Source organism: Ahaetulla prasina, chromosome 2 (genome assembly GCF_028640845.1).
Source record: "Ahaetulla prasina isolate Xishuangbanna chromosome 2, ASM2864084v1, whole genome shotgun sequence".
NCBI lineage: Eukaryota > Metazoa > Chordata > Lepidosauria > Squamata > Colubridae > Ahaetulla > Ahaetulla prasina.
The window spans coordinates 171,120,768-171,148,566 of record NC_080540.1 but is presented as its reverse complement, the minus strand read 5'-3'; the positions used below and the strand labels follow the sequence as shown (position 1 = coordinate 171,148,566).

Genomic DNA, 27,799 nt, shown 5'->3' with positions numbered 1-27,799 from the left:
TCTGATAATCAGGCAACTCAGCTGGGATTGTCAGAGGCTTTCAAAAGCATTTTTTTACAATCTCTTTGGCCGAAGAGGTTGTAGAAAAAATGCTTTTAAAAGTAAAAAAAAAAGTTGGCCACGCGCACCCAGTCACATTACTCCCCCACCACCAAGCCACGCCCACAGAACCGGTAGTAACAAATTTTGCATTTCACCACTGGAATATAGGTAAGAAAACATTATTTGTTTCTGCTATGTGATGAGAACTTTAAATTATTTCATCCATTGCATGAAAGCAGTGTTGAGAAGACCAAAAAAACTAACGTTCTCTAGGCGGGACTACAAAGACCACACTCCCTAATCTTTGTCCCAATGACAATCCTTGAGGCGTAGAATCAGCTAAGAGCTGTGGAGATAGACTCCCAATCGGGATACCCCTTACACGCCAGAAATTTTGGGAAATGAATATTGTACCCATCATACCTGGTGAGACCTTGGTTGCAGAAGTGAACTCCTCTCAAAGTTGTTTTGTTCAGTTTTGTTACTGATCACAGAAGGCAATTCCACATAGAACCAACATTCTAGGTTTTCAAATTCCTTGTGGCTTTTGAAAACCTGATCCTGTCCATGTGTGCAATAAGAACTCCCAAGTTCTTGTTGCACCATTTTGTTCTCATTGTTCCCTCAAAAAACAGGTTCTTGAGTCATCAAAAAATTGCTTTGTCCTAAACAAATGATTAGGAATCTAAAAAGCATTCCATGAGGAAATGAGAGGCATTGGCTCAGAAGCTAGAAATTCTAACTGGAAGTATTATGATACTTTATGTTAATGTATTTTATTTAAAACTTATATTTAAGATTGCTCAGATGAACCTCAGAAAATGGGATGTGTGAAACTATGTCAGGGGTGTCACTCTCGATTCCACTGAGGGCTGCATCAGGGTTGTGTTTGACCTCAAGGCGGGAGGCTGGAGTAGGCGTGGCCAGGGTGGGCGTGGCCAGCTACCAGTTTTGCTACCAGTTCTCCAAACCACCTGCCACCATATCTACCGGATCGGCTGATCCGGTCTAAACTTGGAGCATTTCACCCCTGAAACGAACTCTCTTTGACTTTTACTCTTAACAGAGTACACATTCCAAGAGCAGGTTACTTTAAAATCAAGTGGAAAACCACACTTTCTGTAGTAGTGATATTTTCATAGAAAAGCCTTGTGAAATAAAACTGTTCCACTTCCCACTCTACCAGATTCAGTCCATTGCAACATTGCTCGTTTTTCTCTCTTAAAGGATGCATAGTAAGAGGAAATCAATATTGCTGAGCTAGCAATTGTTACTTAGCTTTACAGTATTTTCTTTCTCAAAGTGCTAACAATATAACAAATAAATAAATAATGGCTGTTACAGTTCTTAACACTGTATGTTTTAGCTATCTTTTTTCTTTTTTTCGGCTACTGGGTCTTTTGATTTGCTTAAGATGTTTTGAGTGCTTTGGTTGGTTTGTATGCTACAGTGATGCTGTGTGATTGTAATGGTCTGTTGGTTGTTCCTAAGATGTTTCTGATGTAGGGCAGTGTTTTTTCTTCCGTGGTTATCTCTGTATTTATTGATGGCTAATCACCATTTTCCCCAGCTATGGATTAATTTTATGAACAAGGCATATGGTTGTGTTCTTATGCCCTTTGTAAATGACAAGATTTTGTTTTAGGAAGCATTTTATAAAGATACTATGAGATCACAGTCTTTCCAAAGGACAAAAAGGATGGTGTCATTTTGCATGTTTTCTCCAAGTTTTCACATTAAAAAAAGCAAACAAAATGAAGAGAACACAATTACAGTGCTAAGTAAAAGAGATGAGATTTTGCTAGACGGCTGCATTGGCGGACTGCTGGATCCATTAAGTTGCTTAAAATATGAAGATGAACTGTGGAAAGTTTGAATCTACATGTCCCACGAGGCCCCAGTTTATTAAAAGCCAGACTAGCCAATTCATGGGTGCAGCTGCAGAATTACAGAATAAGTAAATGCTGGCAATTGGCAGTAATCGTAAAAATAAAAATCATTTGGGATTTATAACAGTAACATCTTTAAAAGTGAGATATAAGGCACCTCTGGTAAAATCTGCACTATTTGGCAATTAGGCCCTCAGTCCTTTCTGTGCCGTGAGGATTTTTAGAAGATTCTTGGCAAGGATTTTTCACAGATATAGTAGCATAAATATGTGCAGTAAACATCGTTCCATTCTCCGTTGCCCCAGAGATGTGCACAGTCCTCATTTGAAAGATCGTTATTAGGCTCCCCTTGCTTCCAGTACCTGAGAGGGGGGAAAAAAATCGTGTTTTAAATAAAAGTCCACTAAAGTCTACAAAAGCTCCAGCAGTAACAACTTTTTTATTCTATGAGGTGACAAAAGATTTTCCTTTGCCGTTTTAAAAAGAAATCTAGTAGGATCAGATGACTTTGTGGGAAGAAATATCCATCTGGTTCAGTTCCAAGCTGGGAGAAAGACACTGGAAACATGGAGGCTGCTTGGAAAGATGGTTTAATGATGAAGCAGAACCACATGGGTTTATGATTCTGGTGCAGCCGACAAAATGGAGTTGAGGGGTGGGTGGGTTATGCCTTCTTTTGGGTTTTGCACTTGAGCTTCCTGTTCCTGTGCAAGAACATGTATTCTATTGGCTGTTGTCAGACTTCCATGGGGCCATGTAGGAGTTATGTAGAGGTCATAGCTGGCTCTTTAGGCAAAAGAGGAAATGCCAATCCTAGGTGTTTTTCTGAGCTAAGTTTGGGGGATGTTTGGACTGCTCTGAAATGATGCAGTGAAGGGGCTTGTGTTCTGAAAGGGTGTTGGGTAATTCTTATTGTGACTTAATGACTTTCGTCCTGTTTTGGTTCTTGGGTGACGGTATTTGATTATGAGCAGAACTATCTAGATGCTTGTCTTCTTTCAATAAGCTCTTTATCTCTTAAGTGCTGACATCTGCTGTGGGCTATTAAGAAAGACTGAGTCTGCTTCTGTCTTTTTAAAAAAACATGTTTCTCCATTTCCCATCTAGGGTAATATAATATTCTGCCTTTTTTAATATTCCCCAAAATATTTCATTCTTCCGTGTGTGTGTGTGTGTGTGTGTGTGTTGACTTTCTACAACTCCCAAGAACCTATTGGTTAAAAAACCACAAAACAGAGGTGGGAATGGAGATGCAGACTAAATGTCTGGGTGCAGAGGCAGAATTATATTGTTTGATACCTAAGTTTGACTAGGACAACAGTGGAAGGCAAAAGAAATTCATCTATGTCACATGTTGTTCTACTGAAATTCTTCTCTAGGTGCTAATAGGACCTTTACAGGAAATATTCAGTCAGAGAAAGAACAGGTAATTTCTCATGTGGATCTTGTCTGGACTGATGTACCAATTACGGCTTTTATTTTTTTAATGAAATGTTCCAGACAGTGATGGGATTCAAAAGTTTTTACTACCGGTTCTGTGAGCATGGCTTGGTCGGTATGGCAGGGGAAAGATACAGTAAACTCTCTATTCCTTCCCCACTCCAGGGGAAGATTACTGCAAAATCCCCATTTCCTCCCCACTCCAGGGGAAGGTTACTGCAAAATCCCCATTTCCTCCCAATCAGCTGGACTCGGGAGGCAGAGAATAGATGGGAGCGGGGCCAGTCAGAGGTGGTATTTACCACTTCTCCTAACTACTCAAAATTTCTGCTACCGGTTCTCCAGAACTGGTCAGAACCTGCTGAAACCCACCTCTGGTTCCAAATATATTGTCATAAATCGTCAGCCATTTAGTCATATCCGTCCCTTGGTCACTCTATGAATCAGCACTCTCCATGCCCCTCTGCCTCACATGGCCTCCTTCAGATCTGCCATGGTCATCTAGGTGTTATCCTTTATAGTGCTCACCAGAGGGCGCTAGGGCAGTCTCTTCTCCTTTTTCTGCTGATCACTCCCAGCATGATTGACTTCTTGAGTGAGTCAGCTCTCCGGGTACGACCAAAGTATGACAGCTTCTGTTTGGTGAACTTGGCTTCAGGTGATATTTTTGGTGAGGTTCAGCCTAGGATTACTTTGTTTGCTGCTTTGGAAGTCCATGGGATACATAATGCAGGTAATCCTCCAGGTATGAATGTAATAGAGCCTGTCAATTACATTCGTAACTCAAGGATTCATTAATTGGATCATGTTTCTCTGTGGGGGCCCCTACCCTCTGGAACGAGCTCCCTCTGGGGCTTCGTCAACTCCCCGATCTCAAGTCCTTCCGCCGCGAGCTGAAGACGTTGCTGTTTCGAAGAGCAGGACTAGCTTGAATGTAGTTTTAAATTGGGATTTTTTAATAAAAGGTGTTTAAATGAGGTTTTAAATTTGTATTTAAAAGTTAGAGCATCAATTGAATTTAACTATCTATTCTTTTAGTGGTTTTTTATCTATTATATGTTTTCTGTTGTTTTTTTGTCTGTGAACCGCCCTGAGTCCTTCGGGAGATGGGCGGTATACAAATATAATAAATAATAATAATAATAATAATAATGTTAAATGAACGTGATCCCTCCTTGCTTTACCCAATGCATTTGCTAATCGAATGTGCAGATCATTTAGTGCACATGAAGTATCTCAAGGTGGGGAAGACCATGCTGGGGAGGTGGGGTGGGGGCTAGTGCTTCTGTGACCCACTGCAATACCTCATCCTTCCCTCCCACTCTATCCTGCCCCACCAGGTCTCCACAGACACTGGGCTGTGAAGACTCACTTATCCTTCGAAGATCTCAATGATGCCTGACTAGGTGGCTCAGGGGCTAAGACACTGAGCTTGTCGATCAGAAAGGTTGGCAGTTCGGTGGTTCGAATCCCTAGTACAGGTCTCCTGCGTGAGCAGGGGTTTGGACTAGATGACCTCCAAGGCCCCTTCCAACTCTGTTACTGTTAAATAAATCAAGCGAGCTGTCTCATCTCTAGCCTCTCTGCTGAGTTTTCTTTGCCTGCTCCCAGCGCTCCAAAAACGGAACGTGCCCTGCTCAGCTTGGCTGATTCACTGAGTCTGCCCGCGTAGGACACCTGATCCATTTTTGGACCGCCGGGCAGCCTCGGTGACTCTGAAGGAGTGTGAGATTCTGCCCCCAAAGGCTTCTGTTCTCTGTGCCAAAAACTTTTGCAAAGGGATGGAAGGCTTCGGGAGAGTGGTCTTGTGCCGCTTCAGGCCTCCATCTCTTTTCAAAAGCTTTTGAAGTGGAGACCAGAAGCCTTTGGGGGCATGATCTTGCACTCCTTCAGACTCACCTAGGCTGCCCGATGCTCCAAAAGTGGGATTGGGTGTCCTTAGCAGGCAGCCTTGGTGAGTCAGCCAAGCTGAGCAGGGCACGCTCATCCTGCTCTGCCTCTGCTCTCACCATTCCGCTTTTGGAGCGCCAGGAGCAGGCAAAGAAACGGTGCTGCTGCCCAAACCCCACAGTAGAGAGGCTGGAAAGGAGACTGCTCACTTGAGGAGAGTGGAGTGATCAGTCTGTTCTGAAACTCTGGATCTTTGAAAGATAAGTGAACCTTTTGGGGTGGGGAAGAGCCGGTGGGCTAGCAGGGCAGGGCTAATGCCTGTTAAGTCCCTCTGGAGGAGGGAAATAGGTAGGGGGAACGTTGCAGTGTCTCTGTGATTGGTCATAAGGATGGACAACGGCTGTGGTGCTATAACATTTGGAACTTTGGGAGTGTGTTGTAAGAACATTGCGGGGTGAACATTGAACCATTGCTAAGTGAATTGTTGCCTCAGCTGGTCCCTCAGGAAAGCAAAATTCTTGATTTCATTGAGTTGAATCAAAAGAACTTTTACTGAGGTTGTAGTAAAGCCAGGTGGAATCTGAAGGTCCCGCGTGAAGCACAAAGCAATTCTTCCATTTCCCCAAACCCAGCCCCCCTCTGACCAGTCCACCAGCAGCCAATGTGATGCTACAAAGTTGTTTTGAGAATACTGCAGTGCTAGGGAGATAACAGTTCGCTCTCAGGGCACAATGGCCTTGGAACCAGGGTGGAACTAGCTGGGAAAGAGTCTGCTTCATCTCTGAAGGCAATTCCCCCTCCCTAATTCCCAAGCTGTTGCAGCAAAAGTAAAAGCACGCAAAAAATGCCATCAAGCCTTCCCACAGCACTCTTCTACAGAATGGCAGGGCAAAATAGTGGACTAGACACTTGAGACTACCTGTAATCACCTCCAGCATCACAGTTCAAAGATTTCTACATATCGTGCGACTGTAAGACGCACCAAAATTTCAATGAGGTAAGCAAGAAAAAAATTTTTTTTGTCCTCCCCAGCCCACAGGAACACTCTGCAGGCTTCCCAAAGCCCCTGAGTGCCCCATTTTTTGTGAAAAATGGCCCCGTTTTTCGCAAAAATGGGATGGGCAGGGCAGGGCAGGGCAGGGCAGGGCAGGGCTTCGGGAGGCCAAAAATGGCTGTATTTGGTGTATAAGACGCATCAACATTTCCACCCTCTTTTAGGGGGGAAAAGAGTGCATCTTATACTCCGAAAAATACAGTATTTAAAATAATGTTGAATTTGATCTTTTAGACCAGAATAATCTGAAGCCCCAGAGCTGCATGCAACTCTTTCCCAAAAGGTTTTGTTACAGCCCAGAAATCTCTAAAAAAAATCACAAAACTGTAATTGTTAATTTTAAAGAAAGGGAGAGTTATTAAATACATGAATTAATCATGTTAGCAACCACTTCTCCTAAGAAGATGTAAATCAAATCAATTTTTTAAAAATGCAGGGGTCTTTTTCCTGCCGTATCTGCTCTCCCTAGTAGCATTTAGGACTGGAGGAATAATTCTGGGTTCAGATTAATAACATTTGTTAGGATAAAGGTTGAAGTGAGAAGATAAGAACTCCAGCAAATAACTATGCTTTCAATCCAGATCTCTATATAGGCCAAAATATTGGATTCTGGCTTTCTTCTTCCTGCATTGTGGTGTAACAAGTGGATCTTCTCAAGACATCTGTTTCTAACATTTATTTCTCTAATAGTTACTATGGTGTCACATTGTCAGAGTAAGATGACTTGAATGACTGAATCCACTCTTGGGCAGAGCAGCCCACTAGACCAATGTGTAGCTTTTGACTTTGGAAAAAAGTTTGCTTCTGTTTTAAAAGAAACTTTTGAGAGATTATATATGGGAAAACATTTGGATTGACACTTGGGATCTGGAGATAGGCAAACGAAATGCAAGGTTCAGTGCTTACCTGAAGCCATTTCTGTAACTGCTACCATCCACCCATTTCCATTCTCCCTCTACGTCAATATCTGTAAGTCCTATCCAATGACGCGCATTTCTGGCTCGTGTCTGAAGGAAATTCTGCAAAAGAACAGGATAGAGAAGTAGAGCAAAGGTGTGAAGATTGGGATAATGTGGAATCTGTGTCTTGGACCACAATGTTGTTATTGGGCTACACAGATATGGATTTGTTTGTAACCAAAATGCACTGTCCATGGAAATGAGTTAAGTATCAACAATCCTTGAGAGAATCCACATTTTGCAGAACATACACAAAATCTGAGAAGAAGGAAAGGGTGAGAGGAACAGCCTGAACAACAAAAATTTCCAAAGAAGTCCACTCAAGAGTGGAGGCCTAAGACTACAAGGTGACTGGTGCAAAATAGGAAAATAAAATGGTGCATCCTGGTTGGCCACCCCCGACACCCCTGACATGAGTGATGTCAAGCTGGCCATGCCCATCCCGGCTGCCCTAAGTCAAACACAACCCTGATGTGGCCCTCAATAAAACTGAGTTTGACACCCGTGTTCTAGAGGAAGGCATCCTTGCCTTTCCCTGCCTCTTTGAATCCTGTGCTTAATTGATTATTTTGTTCATACATCTTTAAAGAGAAAAAAAATAGCTGGAGGGGTTTCACTTCCCAGCAAATTCTCTCTCTCTTTCATTCTCTGCATATAAATGAACACATATGCTGCTTCTGATTCTACTTTAAAAGTAGAACCTTACGCACGGTCACTCACGCCCTTGTCACTTCCCGCCTGGACTATTGCATGCTGTCTACATGGGGCTCCCCTTGAAGAGCACCTGGAGGCTCCAGTTAGTCCAGAATGCGGCCGCGCGGGTGATAGAGGGAGCACCGCGTTGCTCCCATATAACACCTATCCTGCGCGGCCTGCACTGGCTACCGGTAGCCTTCCGGGTGCAATTCAAGGTTTTGGTTACCATCTTTAAAGCGCTCCATGGCTTAGGACCGGGATACCTTCGAGACCGCCTTCTGCTGCCGATTGCCTCCCAATGACTCGTGCGCTCCCACAGAGTGGGCCTCCTCAGGGTGCCGTCGACCAAACAATGTAGGTTGGCGACCCCCAGGGGGAGGGCCTTCTCTGTGGTGGCCTGTGGAATGAGCTTCCTCCCGGATTACGACAACTCCCCGACCTCCAGACCTTCAGACGTGAACTGAAGACTCTATTATTTCAGCGCGCTGGACTAGCCTAAGAATAAAATGTTTTAGCTAAATTTTAATGGGGTTTTTAATCGGTTTTTACCGTTTTTAGTGATTTGGCTTTGATAATATTTAGTTTTAATTGGGTTTTTAATGCTTATTTATTATATTGTCTTTTAATATGCCTGTGAACCGCCCTGAGTCCTACGGGAGATGGTGCGGTATAAAAGTATGATTAATAAATAAATAAAATAAATAAAAATGCAGCTAGGATTGATCTCTGTTATTTGCTCAGCCTCGGAATTGTTCCCTAGTTAATCTTAACTATATTTCCTGGGGATGAAGGGGGAGGGGATCACTTCTTTTTCTTCCTTTTCTGTTTTCTTCTTTTTCTGCACCTTTTTTTTTTTTACAGTTTTTATCTTTTGTAATTTGTATTATGTTTCTCTGAATAATCTTTAATAAAATTATTATAAATAAAACAGGAATAGTTCTTTAAGTCAGTGATGGCAAACCTTTTTCCTGTCATGTACCAAAAGCATGGGGAGCGTGGGGGGGGGTGTCACGCGTGCATGTGCCCACACCCATAATTCAATCCCCGCACGCCCCATGCACCAGTGCATGTGGGAGCAACCACCCCGCGCTGCCCCTGCTTTTGGCATGGGATGGCAAAAAGGTTACCAATGGGCCCAGAAGGCCCATTTTTTGCCCTCCCCAGGCTCCAGAGGCTTTCTTGGACGGCAAAAATGGCCTCCTCCCACAAAGCCATCTGGAGGCCAGAAATGGCCCATTTCCCGACTTCCGGTGGGCCCAGAAGGCCCGTTTTTTGCCCTCCCTGGGCTCCAGAGGCTTTCTTGGAATCTGGGGAAGGCAAAAACAGCCTCCCCCCCAGAGGCTGGAAATGGCACGTTTCCTGACTTCTGGTGGGTCCAAAAGGCCCGAAAATCAGTTGAGTGGCGCATTGGAGCTGAGCTAGGGTAATGCTTGCGTGCCCACAGATACGGCTCCACGTGCCACCTATGTGTGCCATAGGTTTGCCATCATGGCTCTAGGTGAAGCAAATACGGGTGAGCTTGACACCCTACTGCTGAAGGAGACAAGGTAGGAAGGAAAAGCCACAGACTAGATTAGATCAAACCAGATCAGATGTATTCCAGTTTTTTTGGGGGGGGGGGAAGCAGCAAAAAGACCAATGCCAGAAGATTAACAGAGTTGGAAGGGACCTTGGAGATCTTCTAGTCCAACCCCTTGCTCTGCAGGAAACCCTATACCAGGGGTAATCAACCTTTTTATACCTACCGCCCATTTTTGTATCTCTGTTAGCAGTAAAATTTTCTAACCGCCCACCAGTTCCACAGTAATGCGCCGTGTATCGTTGTCTGCGCATGCCTCTAGCGCATTGTGGATTGGGTTTGGGGGGGTGCGCCAGCTACCAGCTCTGCTTGTCTGTTACAGCTGGGTGGTGTAGGGGGAGATGCACGAGCTATTCTGGGACGAGGCTCTTTTGTTTGCGGTTGCACTATTGTGCTGTTTAGTTTCACTTATGTAATGTGAACTAAACTTATGCGCGGGTGATACAAATAGTATATTTTCAGAAATTTAAATTGTCACAGGGAATTTTATGAAAACCTAATGAAAATGTTTTTAAATAATGCTATGAAATTTTTTTAAAAAGTCAATTAAGTTAAAAAACGAAAGTGCTTCAGTATCGGACAAAATCCCTACCGCCCACCATGAAAGCTGGAACGCCCACTAGTGGGCGATAGGGACCAGGTTGACTACCACATCCCCACACCATTTCAGACAAATGGTTGTTCAATTTCTTCTTAAAAACTTTCAGTGTTGGAGCATTCACAACTTCTGGAGGCAAGTTGTTCCACTGATTAATTAAAGAGTAAAAGAAAGCAAACCAGGTTTTAACCCTTGTATCATTTGTATACATGCGGAGGGAGAAAAGGGAAGGGAGGCTGAATTCCTTATTCTGTAGTTGCTGTTCTATGTATCAATGTTACCATAGAGCCATCACTTTCAGGCGTGCCATTGCAGTGAAAGTTGTTCCCCTTTTCTACACTATAATGCACATACAAAAGGGAGGAAGTTCGCATCATGTCAGCCTGATACAGTTTTTGTTATTTGTCCCCGTCTCACCCCTCCTGTGAATGCTGCAAATTATAACTTCTACTTTGCAATAAACTACACTGAGTTTTTAAGGGTGAGCATGTCTGTTTACTGTGTGTATGGTGATGGTGGTAGGGTGCCTGGAGATTCATTCTCCTGCATGGTTTGAAGTTGGATGTCTTGGAGTATGAAATGCCAAGGTACTTGTTGTAATATTTTTAATTGCCTCTAGATATCTTTTTCTTGTTCTTTCCTATAGACATTATTTAGCCATGTTTATAGACACTTGCAAAAGTTTATAAAATGCAAAAGTGCAAAATGCAAAAGTGCCAGCATTCCTTTCCCTTTTAACAGCTAGTAAGGGGCTTTTAAGTAAGACAGAGAGATGGTGATTAGACATCTTTGCCCTTATAATAAATGCTCAGATGTTTTTCCTCCAAGAAATGCATGCATCATATTGTAAAAACCTGAATGAAGATATACTAGCAATTTATTTAATTTGTGGCATGGAATGGGCATGGTGTGGAGGGATTATAACCAAGTTCGCTTGGTCCGTCAGTTGCGTCCCTTCCTTGACCGGGATGCCTTATGCACAGTCACTCACGCTTTGGTCACGTCTCGGTTGGATTACTGCAATGCTCTCTAAATGGGGCTGCCCTTGAGGTGCACCCGGAGGCTACAGTTAGTCCAGAATGCGGCTGCGCGAGTAGTAACGGGAGCCGCTTGCGGCTCCCATGTAACATCACTGCTGCGTAGTCTGCACTGGCTTCCTGTGGTCTTTCGGGTGCGCTTCAAGATTCTGGTTACCACCTTTAAAGCGCTCCATGGCTCAGGACCCGGGTACTTACGAGACTGCCTGCTGTTACCCTATGCCTCCCACCGACCCGTACGCTCTCACAGAGAAGGTCTCCTCAGGGTGCCGTCCACCAAACAGTGTCGGCTGGCGGCCCCCAGGAGTAGGGCCTTCTCTGTTGGAGCATCGACGCTCTGGAATGAACTTCCCCCTGGCCTACGTCAAGTGCCTGATCTTCGGACCTTCCGTCGTGAGCTAAAAACATATTTATTTATTCAAGCGGGACTGGCATAATGGTTTTAATAGTTTTAATTTTAAACTGGGGTTTTTAGTGGTTTTTTTAAAATCTTTTATAATTTTAAATTTAAACTTTTAATTATCAGCCTTTTGTAATTTGCTAGGTTTTAATTGTTGGTTTTAATTGTATATGTATTGTGTTTTATCTTTGGCTGTACACCGCCCTGAGTCCTTCGGGAGAAGGGCGGTATAAAAATTTAATAAATAAATAAAAAAAATAAATAACACTCCACAAAGTGCTATAGCTTGTGGCAGGGCATGGATTGAATGTTATTTTTTTGTACTTTCTTATTGGTCAACTAAAGAAAAACCTACGATGTTCAGTCCCTGTTCTCGGTGTTCTGAAGTTGGAGGAATGAAGGTCTAGACTCTAGCATGTCTGGTTTAAAACATGTCAGTGAGAGACTGGGGAGTGGTATGGTATAAAGATGACCTATAGCAGTGTCGGCGAACCTATGGCAGGCGTGCCGGAAGCGGCGTGCAAAACCATCCCGCGAAGAATACAGGGCCTCGCTGGCTCCTATTCCACGTTCCTGTGATCACACCCGTGCCGGTCAGCTGGCTGTCGTGCGTGCGGGAGCAGTGGAACCCGGAAGAGCGGCATTCTGTGACACATGTGCAGGCTGGCACTCAAACTTCCAGGTTGATGTCGTGCGCATGCGCTATAGCCAGCTGTTCGTCGGGCACGCATCCATGCTGATACCCGGGTGTTCGGGTGCCGGCTCGCGCATGCGCGATGGACTGCCGCTCTTCTGGTTATTGCCGTTCCCCCATGCACGAAGGCCAGCAGGGCCATGCATATCTTGCGGGATGGTTTCGTGTGCTACTTCCAGCATGCAGCCCGGCACACGGTGACGTCAAAGGTTCGCCATCACTGACCTATAGTAACGTTAATTGAATTCATGTATGGTGTTAGGCTAAGTTTTATTTGGTTTTGACTCAGCTGCCATTTGAATGTAGCCCGTGTTTTGAAAACCATAGCTTATTAGTAATTTTATTGTGCAAATGCATACCCATATGCATCTGATATAAGAAAATAAATAAGTTAAATAAATCATATTTTACATAATTTATCAGTCAAGTCATTGGGTTCTTCAGAACTTTCTTAAAAATCTATTATCGCATGTGAGCAACTTGTGTTAGGAGGACCACATGCAACACAGAGTCCTTCAATATAGTTCAAGAGCCAAATCTCTCTCGATTCTCCCCCCACTCACCCTCCAGTAAACCAAGCTGACTGGGAGCCTGAGGAGAGTAGTGTTTCCTTGAGGAGGATGGCACCTAAGAATAATCATTTTTAAGTGCCACCTTCCTTGTACAGTTTTTCAGGATAATGGGTAGAAATTCCATCTTTTCCATGAAAATAACTCCCCCACTAGCCTGGCCAACAGTTATTTCATAGGCTTGGAGAATAGTAAGGAAGGCATGCATAGACAGTTACATCTGCATTTCCAGATTTCAGCCTATTCCCTCTGAACACATGCAAGTGAGAGCCTATGGATGAAAAAGGAAACAGTACTGTTTTTCAAATCATACTGTATGTATGATTCAAGAAAAGATTTGGGATTTTAATTTAAGGAAGGAAGGAGGAAAGGGAAATGATACTTCTGACTTAAAGGTGCTTTCCAAATGGCAACTGGATCTTCTTTGCTTTTTTTCCTTGAAGATGTTTCTGTTCTCATCCAAGAAGCTTCTTCAGTGATAGCAAGATAGCATAACATAGGATGATAGCAGTTTTCCAAAATTTTAAGGGGCTGCCACAGAGAAGAGAGGATTAATTTATTCTCCAAAGCACCTGAAGGCAGAACAACAAGCAACAGATGGAAACTAATCAAGGTGAGAAGCAACTTACATAGAACTAAGGAGAAATTTCCTGACAGTTAGAACAATTAATCTGGAGGAACAACTTGCCTCCAGAAGTTGTGGGTGCTCCAACACTGGAAGTTTTAAAGAAGAGATTGGACAACCATTTGTCTGGAGTGGTATAGGGTCTCCTGCTTGAGCGGGGTGGGGGAGGAGCTAGAAGACCCCCCAAGTTTCCTTCCAACTCTTTTATTCTGTTCATCTGTTATTCAGTTCTTCAGCTTGTTGGATGAAAGCAAAACATCTTCAAGGAAAATCAAAGAAAGTCCAGTTGCCTTTTGGAAAGCACCTTCGGTACAATCATGACCTGGATGACTGAGAATCTCTATAGACGACAGTTCTGACCATATACATGACCGATGCATGTTACCGAGTCCATCTTTGCCAAATGTCATGTATTCCCTTGGAGCAAAAAGTTCGCCCATCCATGCAACCTTTAGCCTTTATAAAAATATGAATGTGATTTTTGTGCCATGGCTTTTGTAAACTTTCAAGTACCCACTCATCCATCCATAGATCCCTTGAGCCATACGTCTCTCTCAGACAGTCTGGCTGCCACTAATTGTGTCTTACTTGTTCCACTTATTTGCCCTAAAATTTGCTTGCCACTCTTTCCCTTAGAAACTTAAACTTAGAAAAGAAAAAGAAACTTAGAAAAGATGTTGAGACTCTAGAAAGAGTGCAGAGAAGAGCAACAAAGATGAATAGGGGACTGGAGGCTAAAACATATGAAGAACGGTTGCAGGAACTGGGTGTGTCTAGTTTAATGAAAAGAAGGACTAGGGGAGACATGATAGCAGTGTTCCAATATCTCAGGGGTTGCCACAAAGAAGAGGGAGTCGGGCTGTTCTCCAAAGCACCTGAGGGTAGAACAAGAAGCAATGGGTGGAAACTAATCAAAGAAAGAAGCAACTTAGAACTAAGGAGAAATTTCCTGACAGAATAATTAATAAGTGGAACGACTTGCCTTCAGAAGTTGTGAATGCTCCAACACTGGAAATTTTTAAGAAAATGTTGGATAACCATCTGACTGAGATGGTGTAGGGTTTCCTGCCTGGGCAGAGGGTTGGACTAGAAGGCCTCCAAGGTCCCTTCCAACTCTGTTGTTATATTATATTATATTATATTATATTATATTATATTATATTATATTATATTATATTATTTTATATTATATTATATTATTTTATTTTATATTATATTATATTATATTATATTATATTATATTATATTATATTATATTATTATATTATATTTATTATATTATATTATATTATATATTAAACAAAAGATGGTAGACATGGTCCTTTTGCTTTCTCCCCCCGCCCTTTCATTTTATTCTTGCAGCAAAATAGATTAGGCTGAGAGGATACATCTGAATCAGTAATGGGTTTCAAAACCTGTTGCTACTGGTTCGCTCGTGGGTGTGCGCACGATACTTCTGCACATGCGCAGAGACGTCCAGGCAGGTGGGTGGAGCCTCCCGCCACCGCTACCGGTTTGCCCAAGCTGGGGGTGATCCCGTAGCAACCCTTCACTGATCTGAATCAAGATAACTTCCTAAGATTCAAGGCTGGGTGGGGATTTGTGTTTGTGTCTCCCTAAGTCCAAATCCACCTTGCATGTAGACATGGCAGAGAAGAGTCCCTCTGAATGTAGCAATCTTCTTAACTTTTCATACTCTCCATATCTCATAGTTATGAGTCCTGTCTGATCTCCAAGGAAGCAGCCATAGTCCCCTCTTGTTACCTGTTCGGCCATATCATTGATGACAACCAGTTGGGCACGATTGTCCCTGCATTGATCATTGGCCAATCTCCAGGTATTCTTCTTCAGAGAGAAGTAATAACATTTCCCATTAAAGTACTCCCACTGTGTGTGGTTAGGGCCACAAGGGAACACTAGTTAAATAAAAGAGAGAGAGTTAATTCAAATTGGAATCTTGATTTGTTTAACATACAATCCCTGTGACTTTTGGTCAATTGCAATTCACATCTCCATTTTTGAGTCAGAATTCCAGGTTTTCCTTGAGCAGATCCAACCAACCAAGCACTTAATGCCAGAACCAATCTGAAACTTTTGGGGCAGAAGGATAGAATATCTATAAAACAAAGGTGGGGGGGGGGACAGGGATGAAATGCTCCCGGTTTGGACTGGATTGGGCGATCCGGTAGCGATGGGGGTGGGTAGTTCGGAGAAATGGTAGCAAAACTCTCCGCCACTAATTTAAAAAAAATAGTTAATTGGTTTTTTTAAAAAAAGGTTTTATTATTATTTTTTAGACATAGCAATTAACTTTAAATTGCTGCATCTAAATTTAAAAGGAAGTTTTAAATTTAACTGTTTTTATCTAAAAATATTAATAAAATAAAATAATAAAATAAAATATTTGTGGAGCTTTCTGAGATTTGGTGTGTTTCTGTAGTGTTTCACTCTAATCACACAAACATAAAAAATCTCACAAAGCTGTATGTGGTATTTTGTTTTTTTGTATATGTGAGTCAGTTGTGTTGTGTTGTGTTGTGTGTGTGTGTGTGTGTGTAAAGTGCGGAAGCTGGGTTTTGAGCTTTTTATGGCTGTGTGAGGTTCCTGCTTGTTGCAGGAGCCATTTTGGGTGAGGTGCAGCTGCTTTTACATTGTGTGTGAGTCAGTTGTGTTGCGTGTGTGTGTGTGTAAAGTGTGAAAGTTGATTTTTGAGCTTTTTGTGGCTGTGAGAGGTTCCTGCTTGTTGCAGGGGCCATTTTGAGTGAAGTGCAGCTGCTTTTACATTATGTGTGAGTCAGTTGTGTTGTGTTGTGTTGTGTTGTGTGTGTGTAGTGTGTGAAAGTTGGTTTTGGGTACCTCTTATTGTTTTGTATACTTTGTTTATTATTTTTATTATGTATTGTTATTGGCCACGCCCACCCAGTCATCTGACCACCAAGCTACACCCACCAATTAAGCCACACCCACAGAACCGGAGGGAAAATTTTTAGATTTCACCCCGGGCGGGGGGGGGGGAATTAAGGAAGTACAACTTGTACACATTTGGATGTGCACACTTGGGATCTTGACAAGGAATGAAAGACCTGGAGACATCTGACTTGCTAGGTTTTTAATTAGCCTGCCAATTTCTGAGAGTCATGGCAAAATAAATTCCTATCCTGCCACAAGCTGAAATCTCAAACTGCTGACTAATCAGAAACAAGTCAAGTCTGTTTAATCCACTAGATGGCTGACTGGCACTGCATTGAAAGAAAGCATTGATTAATGTCATGAAATGTTTTTATAGTACGTGAGAAAATCTCTCTGCAAGTAAGCCACAAAATCTCATGTCATCTTCAGGAATAATTCTTTTTAATTACTATCAATAATAGTTCAATCTTATATAGGTATGGAATAGAGGTGGAAGATAAGTTGCTTCTGTCTCCCCAGGTCTCTGTGGCTGATGGCCAAAACCAATTTTTTTATTAAATATACATTTTAAGCATAATAAATCTAATTAATTTCTTTTTTAAGGGGAAAAGAACACAAAATCCCACCTCTGTCTCAAATCTTGCACTGTGTATCATTTTCCTATGGAAAGTCATTATCTACGGGAAAATTTATTCTCTCCCTGATGTTTTGACAAATAGCATCTTGAGAGACAGAGTTTAGCTTTGTGGGTCAGGATTTTGGCAGAAAACAGCACAAGGTTTAGATTGAGGTTGAGGTCTAAGGTGCCTTTTCCTGCAAATCATAATAACCAAGGTGTGCAATTTGACTCACAAGAATTAAAGTCAAGGTTGTTGTTCATTCTCCATTTGCTGATTTGTGCTGGGTGGACTGTGAATTAGTGGCTTTTATTTTTTTAAAAAAGAAAAGAACAACAGACTCATACAAAACAAGCCTATTAAAGTTTACTGTCTTCAAAACTCTGTGATTGATTGATTGGTTGGTTGATTGATTGATTTTCTGTGCCTGCCCATCTTAACTGAGTGACTCTAGGCACTTTAAAATTCTTTTTACAATTCTGTATTACCTCTCCATTGCAAACAGCATGCCTCCAAAATACCAGTTGGAGGAGAAACATGATGGGAGAGAGGTACATTACCACTTCCTAATCCTACTCCTACCCCAGTTGGGTTAATTGGGTTGGCCATTGGGAGAAGCAGAATGCTGAACCCAAAATGGCCCTTGACCTGTTCGAAAGGACGTAAAAAATGCAAGTAGAAATATAGGGACCCCTTTTGGTGGGAAGGAAACAGCGTTCTGTGCGCCATTGGCATTTAGTCATGCTGGCCAGATGACAACAGAAATGTCTTCGGACAGCGCTGGCTCTTTGGCTTTGAAACTGAGATGAGCACCACCCCCTAGAGTCGGGAACGACTAGCACGTATGTGTGAGGGGAACCTTTACCTTTAACTCCACAATAAGAAGATAACTCTATAACTATTGAAATGGAAGATGACGAGAGTTACCCTCCGTGCAAGACAGTTATCCTCTCTGTAAGATGGTGTCACCAAAATTTAGTAACCAATTTGGGTAGTCCTCCACTTACAACCACAACTGAGCCCAAAATTTCCATTGTCAAGCAAGAAGGAGAATTTTGCCCCATTTTATGACCTTTCTTGCCCAAGTTGTTATGTGAAACAGTGCAGTTAAGTTAGTAACACGGTTGTTAAGTCTTTCTCATTGACTTTGCTCGTTAGAAGATCTCAGAAGGTGACTATGTGACCCTGGGACATTGCAACTGTCATAAGTACATGCCAGTTGCCAAGCATCTGAATTCTGATCAGATGACCACAAAGATGCTGCAACGGTCATAAGTGTGAAAAACAGTCATAAGTCATTTTTTTCAGTGTCATAGTAACTTCAAACACTCACTAAATGAATGATAGAAACTCAAGGACTACTTGTAATTGGAAAACAGAGGTGTGATTTTTCCAGTGGGTTTCAAACACACAGTGGTGTGTTAAGCATCAAAATATTAACATACATAGAAAACTAAATGTCTCCCTTCAGTTTCTCCTCCTCTGGAGACATCACTTTATCATCACTGTCCCAATTGCAGTCCTTGGCTAATGAGAAAGAATATGTATTATCTTTTTTTTAAAGTTACAGTTCTAACTCCATTCCTTTCTATTAAGTAGGGATGAGAAAATGCCAAATGCAGATGAAGCAACTACGATCACAAGAGTTCAGTGACTTTGCTTAAACTTTCAAATGGCCAATCTGCTGTCCAACTTTCTACAATTTCTTATTAACGAGAAAAGTGTAAAGGAAAGAAGACCCCTTCCACTTAGTTCTCGGAGTTAGCCATGGTTCTTACAGTATATTCTCTTTTTCCTTCTGTGAAATAATGCCAATAAGCAAGCGGAGGTAGTAAATACAGAAAACAATAGAAAGGAATCGTGCAGCTTTGATTATTCAGAGACCAGAATACTTCCTGAAATAATGCTGTCATTTTATAGCCGGGAACTCTAGGAAGATAATTAGGAAGGGTTATCATCAAGACTTACATTGGTCATCAAGGTCATCCACTGATAATGAATGCATACTTTTACTTATTTTGTTTATTTCTGATGAAAGAGTTGTGGCTGAAAAAAATACAACAAAGAGAGGGAAAGTCAGGATTTTAGGCCCAGTAACTTTTCATATTTTAAAACTGATGGGTTTGCTTGCCTAGCTTGTTATGGTTTAAGGCTGTGCAAGATCCCAGCTATTGGGATTTGCAAACTATGATAGCAATAGCACTTAGATGTATATACCACTTCACAGTGCTTTACAGCCCTCTCTAAGCAGTTTAAAGAGTCGGCATATTGCTCCCAACAATCTGGGTCCTCATTTTGCCCACCTCAGAAGGATGGAAGGCTGAGTCAACCTTGAGCCCCATGAGGATCGAACTCCTGGCTGTGGGCAGAGTTAGTCTGCAATACTGCATTCAAACCACTGCACCACCAGGGCTCCTGTGTATTTCTTAGCATGATGACCCAGTCTACACTGACTCATTCAAGGTCAAGATGATTTGTAGGACTTTTGAGCCCCCACATTTCCTACAGTTTGCAATTGTTGTAGGAATGGAGGATGCTGCCCAACAAGACCATGGTGCAGAGTTCTGCATAGACGCACAGGGTATTTATTGGAAGCATTCCAAGATGAGGAGCAGCCTGGCCATAGCCGATTGACAACTCATTCCAGTCAATGCAGTGGATCTCCTGGCAATAGCAGGGCCCTTTGGTGAGGCTAGGAACTGGGCGGATCACCAGCAGTCAGATCTTAAAGGGCCCATTGATCAAATAATGACATAACCATTCCGGCTGGAGGAGTGAAAGACAGTCACAGGTAATTCAATCAACAAGTAATTGATCCTAGAAATTGAGGCATCAAAGTAGTACATGTAAACCTACTGTGCCCAGACTCTTAAACATCCACAGAGGGAAACCCCAGAGATTAGCAACAAGAGAATTTCACTTCAGGGCGTATGATTGCCCAGGCTCAAAAACTAGACTTTATCTCTGATTCTGGCAACTTGCAGAGCCTCCTGAACAACAACTGCCATCCCTTCCTTTCTCCTTCTCTGGGAACACAGTTGATGCCAGGTGGGCATTTTTGTGAGTCAGGCACTTGCTTCCACTTCTCCCCTTCAGTACTCGATGTTATAAACCAGGTCTTGCCTCTCATCCACCATCAAGGCTCTGACACAATGGTCAGATATGGGAGATTCCATTCTATACCCTATAATGGACGTCTCTGCATTTGTGGAGTGGCAGAGGTGGAAGACCTGGCTCACATCCTATTTGATTGTTGGCTGTATAAGAGGGTAAGAGACAGGTACTATATACTAAATGAATGATCCAATGGGACCCTCGTATCAAAACAATATGTGGCCAGAATTGGGAACCCTCACCACATTTCTGACATCAATACAATTGAACGTGTCCAGAAATATTTTACAAGAAGAGTTCTCCATTCCTCTGAAAACAACAAAATACCCTATCCCACCAGACTTGAAATCCTAGGCTTAGAAAATTTGGAACTCCGTCGCCTTCGACAAGACCTAAGTTTAACTCATAGAATCATCTATTGTAATGTCCTTCCTGTTAAAGACTACTTCAGCTTTAATTGCAATAATACAAGAGCAACCAATAGATTTAAATGTTAACCACTTTAATCTAGATTGCAGAAAATATGACTTCTGTAACAGAATCATCAATGCTTGGAACACTTTACCTGACTCTGTTGTCTCTTCCCATAATCCCAAAAGCTTTAACCAAAAACTTTCTACTATTGACCTCACCCCATTCCTAAGAGGACCATAAGGGGTGTGCATAAGAGCACAAACGTGCCTACCGTTCCTGTCCTATTGTTTTTCTTTTTCTTCTTCTTATATATATATATGCTTATACCTCCTAATATTTACTCATATATATGTTTATATACTATATAATATTTTGTATGATACTTATATATATTGTTGTGACAAAATAAATAAATAAATAAAATAAATAAACAGTACTTGAGCAAAATGATTCTCTTGAGATCGGCATATGTGGGACTGATTGGGTAGATTGTAAAGGTGACACTGAAATATAATTATATCATATTTTATTAATCCATATATTAAATTATTGTATTTTATTCGAATCTCATTTTAAATTGTATTTTATTCCAATTCCATTCTAAGTTGTTTTTATCGGATTTTAATAATAATTTGTGTTTGGAACGCTGCACTTTGATATGGCCATGGGCTAATCATTAAAGTAAACTAAATAACTAACACCATCAAGGTCTCGATGAGGAAAGATATTTCAGGCAATTAAAAGCAGCAGCTGGATCCTATAGGCCTAGTGAACTGTCTCTGACGTGAGGCCAAAGGGTCAAAAATGGATATTGGCTTTAGATTTCCAATCTTCTTCCTTCAAAGGAGGGAAGAATTCCTTAGTTCCTGCCACACTTTCTTCTGCCTGTCACTACTGTCCAATTCAAGATGCAGGGTTTCAGTTTTAAAGGTCTTCATGGCACAGGATCAGAGTATGGGGGACTGCCTTTCCCCAGTTACATCAGCCTGCCCATTAGATCTATCAGAGACAATATGCTGCAGATACCATCAACTAAGTACCTACATTTGGTGGGACCCAAGAAACATGCTTTCTCTGCTATGGCATCCAGTTTCTGAAACATTCTTCCCTCTAAAATTAGATTGGGCCCATCTATTTTGATATTCCAGAAGTCTGCGAGACCTAGTTAAGTAATCGGAGCTGGGGTTCCCAGGGAATTGGAGATATGCTCAGATGGCTCTATTGTTCATGTCCATGCTTATTTTCCCTTTTCTCCTAGGGTTTGAATATTTGTTGTTATAATATTTAGTTTTTAATCTGCATTTTATAGTTTTTATCTTTCTTATTTTTTGTTCTTCTATTGCTATACACCAAAAGTAGCATTTGTGAACTGGCAGCTATACAAATTTTATTGATAAATAAATAAATAATAAATAAGTCTGAGAGAATGAAACATCAGCTGGTGGGATAGAAGAGATCTTTTCATTGCAGGTCCTAATTCTGACTTTGGTATCTAATGAAACCTTTATCAATGGAGCTTAGAGCTGGGAAATACTATTAAAATAAGGTCATAAATTCCTTATTAAGCAAGCAGACTTCTGCAAAGTGACAGAAAAGTCATTGCAAAGAAGACACTCACTGATATTTGGGAACATGAATCTACCTACTGTATGAAAATCTCTCTCAGAAAAAATATACATTGATAAAGAATTTTGACACAAGGCTATTCTCTGTTCGGAAAAGAAGATGGTGTTATCTCAGGTACTTGTTTATAAATGGATAGATGAATAACTCAGTAAATATAAATTTAGGGAAAGGGAAACTTGTGTTGAAGTTATCTGAAATAGGCAGCTCTGATTATCTTAGTTGGGCAAGGTTCAAACGGATGTTAAGCAATTTTTACAAGCCTTGATATAGAAGTGTTCTTGGTACTTGTGTGAAAGCTGTGCCATGCTAAACTAATTGTAATCTTTTTGCTACTATTTTTATCTATTTTAATCTTTTAAATCTGTAATAGAATTCTGCTTCAGTAAAAAGAAGAAAGATGGGTTTTGCCTCAGAAAAAAAGAATTTAAAGATAAATACTGCATTTAAGTTCTCAAGAGTCTAGTCTAAGAGAAAGTTTGAAAGTATATGCCACCCAATTAGATTGCTAGTTCACTAATTCAATGCTATCAGTACTAAAATTTGGGAGTTCTCCAACATTTCATTTATTAATTTTTACTCCAAAAGACACAATTGGCCAATAAATTCTACTCTATTCTATTCTATATTATTTTCCAGTTAGGTCTTATTTTCAGGGAAATATGATACTAAATGCGTCCATCTGGCTGATGATCTTAACTGGGACTTATTTTTGGGGTAGGGTTTATATTACAAGCATCCTGAAAAATCATGCTAGGGCTAATTTTCCAGTTGGGTCTTATTTTCGGGGAAACACGGGGGGGTGTGTGTGTGCGTGCGTGCATGGGTGTGTGTGTGTGTATCATATCATCTTTACTATTTCAAAACAAAATATTCTTCCTATACCACATCTCATCAATAATCAAATTATGAAATCAAATTAAAATAATTTATAATAATTTTATAAAATAAAATTATAAAACCATTCAGTCCTAATTTGCAAAAATCTATTAAGAGCTACCAGAAATAGTAACAGAATTTCAGACATGAATTTTTTCAGATTCCATATGGAGATGCTAAGGATCTGGGAACTAATCCATGTAAAACATATTCTCTGTTATTGAATTACAGCTGTGCCATCTGTGATACTTTTAGTTGCTCTGGGGTTTGGGTGTCCAACCATTTGGCTTGCCTAGGCTGCATTGAATGGAAAGGAATTATCTTGGGCCTCATATAAAATGCATAATGTTTTAATAACATATATAATAACATACTATCAAACAATAATGTTAAAAGTTTATGATCTTGTGGGGCCACATTTCTAGCTGTCCATAGTAACATGTGGCCCATGGCCCGTGTGTTAGACATGCCTGCTCTAGTGTTTTCAGTCTTCTTACAAATTAACTGCAATTTACCCGGTCAAGATGCTAAGCGGAAGGAAGGATAGAGGCAGAATATAATCTCTGGCTAAATAGCTGAAGAAGTTCCCCCTCAAAACTCTGTGGCTTGTCTAGTCAGTGTACATCAACCTTCTCCAATTTGCTTGTTTTCCAGATGAGCCAACTCTTATCTTAATCTCAGTCTCAATCTCAATCTCAATCTAGATGTCTGTTGGTTGTCTAGAAACTAGACAGCTTCACATCCTTTTGGGTGGAGCCTCCCTTAGAAAGTTCTTTTTGTGCAGGCTGTAGCAGGTCTGTTAGGACTTAGGAATCAAGTGTTCTCATCTACTTTCTCTAAGGAACTGTCTCACTTCAGGATCCCAAGGGTTATCATCTCAGAAAGCCCCCAAATGGAATATGATCCACTCAGTAGTGGGATTCAAGTAATTTAACAACCGGTTCTCGGTCCTAATGATTTCTTCCAACAACCAGTTTGCCAAACTGCTGAGAAAGTTAACAACCGGTTCTCCCGAAGTGGTGCGAACTAGCTGACTCCCACCACTGGATCCACTGTAAGTAGGATTCCTTGGATCCTCAACCCTTTTGGCTTTCTGCCATATCAGCTCAGAAATGATGATCTGCAGAAGGAGCAGCAAATGCTTGCTATGTTGTACAAGTTTCATGGGGTCTTTGACTTGGGAATGCTTTAGTGAAGTTTAAGATTACTCTGCAACTAGGTGGCAACTACCCCCGACAAGAATCGCTAGAATGTTTAAGGACAAATCTGAAAAATGCTGGAAGTGTCATCAGATACCTTGCTCATATTACCATATGTGGTGGACATGCGTGGAGGCTAAAAGATACTGGACTAAAATACACACATGGTTGGAAAAAATGATTAAAAAACACATAGACTTTAAACCAGAAGGTTTTTTTGCTGGGATTATACCTGAAATATAAAGCAGAGAATTGAGATATTTGATTGTGAATGTTATAACAGCAGCTAGGATTGTGTTAGCTAAAAATTGGAAAAATGAGAAATTACCTATGCAAGATGAAATTATTCAAAAAATAATGGAATGTGCAGAAATGAGTAAATTGACATTTGAAATTAGAGAACAGGAAGATAAACAATATTATAAGATATGGGATTTATTTTATCAATGGTTAGAAGGGAAGATACAATAAAATAGATTTGAGAAAGGTTATTATAAGGGTAAATCTTGAATTAAATTGATTGAAGATGATGGGATGAATGATGTAATAAGATAAGACTGGCATAATGTAAGATTAGATAAATTTATGATATGTATATGTTGAAACTGCACAAAGGATTTGTAATCAGCCCACCGACACATTGTTTTTGGATTGAAGATGTTTTTATGTTTGTTTGTGGTAAAAAATAAAAAAAACTTTTTACAAAAAAAAAGATTACTCTGTAACTAATAACAGCATATACTTCTCTACCAAACTGAAGGAGACCAAGCCAAGAATTACTCAACAAAGAACAAAATTATGAAACACATACCTTTGGAAAGAACTGCAATGTAGAAAATAACTGTTAGGAGAAAAGAGACTGCCAGCAGAACATAGATATGGAAGTCAGATCTCTGGATGTAGTAAAGGTAATTCCTTTCTTTTAAAAAAAGGAAAGAGAGAGAAGGGTCAAAGAAATAGCAGGAATTTTGTTTCATTGCCATTGTGCCAATAGGAATCCAGAAAGAAAGTTATTTTTTGTCAGTGAAATAACGTATGGATTTTTATTCTTGTTGGACGCCTGTAGTATGAACTGAGCCAACCTTGCACTGTCCTTGGCTGAGCTTGCATGACATCATCAAATATTACAGTTCATTTTCTGGAAATAGTAGCTGTGGTTGCATATTATTCCCTTGATCTTTATTGATCGGTGAGGTGAGACCTGCCATTATTTGTAAATGGTATTATATGGTGATCAAACAATTGCGAGGAGACCCAGTTTGGTCTGGTGGTTAAGGCATCAGCCTAGAAAAGGGGAGGCTGTGAGTTCTATTCCCACCTTAAGCACAAAGACAACTAGGTGACTTTGAGCCAGTCGCTCTCTCTCCCACTTTTGAAAATTTCTCCCCAAAATTACAGGGAGTACTGTAGTCTAGGTGGTCAAAGAGGACTTGAAGGCATATGCACATACTCAAAAGTCTGTGTGTGTGGGAAAGACTCTTGGATTTGGTGGAAATCCAACAATTCTAGCTGAAATCCACATTTCAGCATGTTAGAAATAAGGAATGGCCACTAACCTACTCCATAGATCAATAGAACAACCCACTAATGAAAATACGTCTTCAGAGCAACCAAATCAGGGCAGCAATAGCTTAGAACTCCTTAAAACATCTGTGCTCAACATGCCTAATCAGAAACATTCTAACTCAACTTTATTTTCTGAATCTTTAGTTTTGGCGGTTTATCCATTACGAAAGAAAATGAAAGAAGAGCTGCAATACAGGATTGTCCTCTAGCATCTTTTCAAATAGAAGTCTGCCTCCGGAAAATATGACACACGCTAATCACTATTTAAGTGCACCAACTCTATGATTACAAATTTAAAATGTAAATTTTAAATCTCAGTGTCAGAGGAAATCTGACGCTTCAAGCTGCTGATTACTGATTGCCAAGAAGGAAAAAAAAATATTTACTTTTATCAGTGCGAAGATCATCGTGATATATTTCATCCTCCATTTGGCTGAGATTCTTCTCTGCCGATTTTGATTTTGTAAAATAAGGACACTGCGGTTCACCTTGTCAATTCTACTGAGAGGCCAGGCTCCAACTGCTAGCAGCAGAACAGTTTACATCCCAGCTCTGGTGCCCTCTGGCCTCAACTTTCTTTCTCTCTCTCTCTCTCTCTCTCCCTCCCTCTTTTTTTTTAAATGTGGTCACCTCCTCCAACCTCATTGATTGAACGTTACAGTATTTTTTTAAAAAAACCTGTTCTTGGGAAATTTGCTAATGATTTGGTTTTTTTTCCTGTTCAAAATGTTCTTGGCCAGAAATCAATACTTTCACCTCCTTGCATGCATCAGTTGATTTCTAAATGAGCAGTATTGAAAACCGTCCTGTTTTATTTTTTAAAAATATTCTAATTAGAGAGGGGAAAAGACTTTAATGTTGTCTCAGCTATGGAAACTAGTAGCTTAGGTAGTGATTGAGGGGGATGAGGTCTTTTCAAGGTGTTGTTTGACATATATAGCCCTAACTCTAAAATTGCCTCCAGGCTTCGCTCCCCTCCCCATCTTCCCAAAATGGAAGAGACCAACTCCTAGCATAATTGAAGATGTTGGGGGGGGTGTAGAGAAATGGAGTCTAGCATGTCCATTTGATGTTGCCTTAAACTGCCCTAAACTCTGTTGGCATTAAAGTTGCCTTTTCCCTCTTTGTTTCATCCTCCCCCAAGGACAACCCCTCCCAATTAAACTTATTAATAAAGGTCGAAATGGCAGAAATCTTATGACAGCTCAGTTATCTCATAGAAGATTGTAGTAGGCTCACTGGATGCTGCTGCTTTACAACCAAAGCCTGAAAAAGTTGGCAAATGCTGATCTGGAGGCTTGAGATTTAAGAAGTTGGCATATGAGGTAGAAATGAGATGTCCCAGAATATGGAATGGAATCTCTTATCATTGATGTGTGCAGTTCTTTTGAAAGCATCTTCCTTATATCATATTTTTCTGCAGGACCAATCCATTGAGCAGTGCTTATTTAGCACCACAGCCATGCATATTGTTCAGTACGCTGTTAAACCTGCACTCTTTAAAAAAAAACCTGCTATATTTGATTGATAACTTTTTAATCTATCACTGGAGTGTCCCACAACAGCTCCACAGTCTGATGGGGCCAGAAAATGTTAAACCTACATGAATATCTGGCTAGCGATGTCCATTTGACTCTTTAAATAATACTCCATATAATTAATGAAATAAACACCTTATTTTCACTGGACATCATTTTTATATACTAGGTGTCTAAATCACAAAGAAAAAGGAGCACAAGAATATATACGGGAGGGGGTCAGGTGGTGACAAAAAACTCAAGATAGGAACCACAACTGTGTGATCAAAACTCTCCCCTGTTTTAACATGCATGCAATAAATGTGAAAAAGGGACAAGGGCTTCAGAGCTTTGTTGACCTCCCCAAAAGATGCCCCTGAAAGATCATCCAACATCTGCTATACAATAGACATAATACCTTGAAATTGATATTTTCAGGCTCAAACCCATATTTGCCTTTATTTATATTTATAAAATATATTTATATT

General features: G+C 40.8%; 1 protein-coding gene across 2 annotated transcripts; it reads right to left on the bottom strand.

The window, feature by feature from the left end:
- Positions 1-1,755: 1,755 nt before the first annotated feature.
- Positions 1,756-26,331, bottom strand: LOC131193328 (hepatic lectin-like). 2 transcript variants are annotated; one of them, XM_058173380.1, is made up of 6 exons: positions 26,181-26,331; positions 25,040-25,147; positions 18,968-19,045; positions 15,237-15,388; positions 7,222-7,334; positions 1,756-2,293 (listed from the first exon to the last, which is right to left on the bottom strand). In XM_058173380.1, exons 1-6 carry the CDS (start codon positions 26,221-26,223, stop codon positions 2,152-2,154), a joined length of 636 nt encoding a protein of 211 aa, XP_058029363.1. In that variant the 5' UTR covers positions 26,224-26,331; the 3' UTR covers positions 1,756-2,151. The 2 variants fall into 2 exon arrangements, with proteins under 2 accessions (XP_058029363.1, XP_058029364.1); XM_058173381.1 differs by lacking the exon at positions 18,968-19,045.
- Positions 26,332-27,799: the final 1,468 nt, after the last annotated feature.

Coding starts and splice junctions, on each gene's coding strand:
- LOC131193328 (XM_058173380.1), bottom strand. CDS start 26,223: ATGGAGGATGAAATATATCACGATGATCTTCGCACTGATAAAA. Junction 19,046..25,039: donor CATTGCAGTTCTTTCCAAAG/GTATGTGTTTCA, acceptor TATTTTTTTCAG/CCACAACTCTTTCATCAGAA. Junction 7,335..15,236: donor TCAATGATATGGCCGAACAG/GTAACAAGAGGG, acceptor GTTCTTTTGCAG/AATTTCCTTCAGACACGAGC.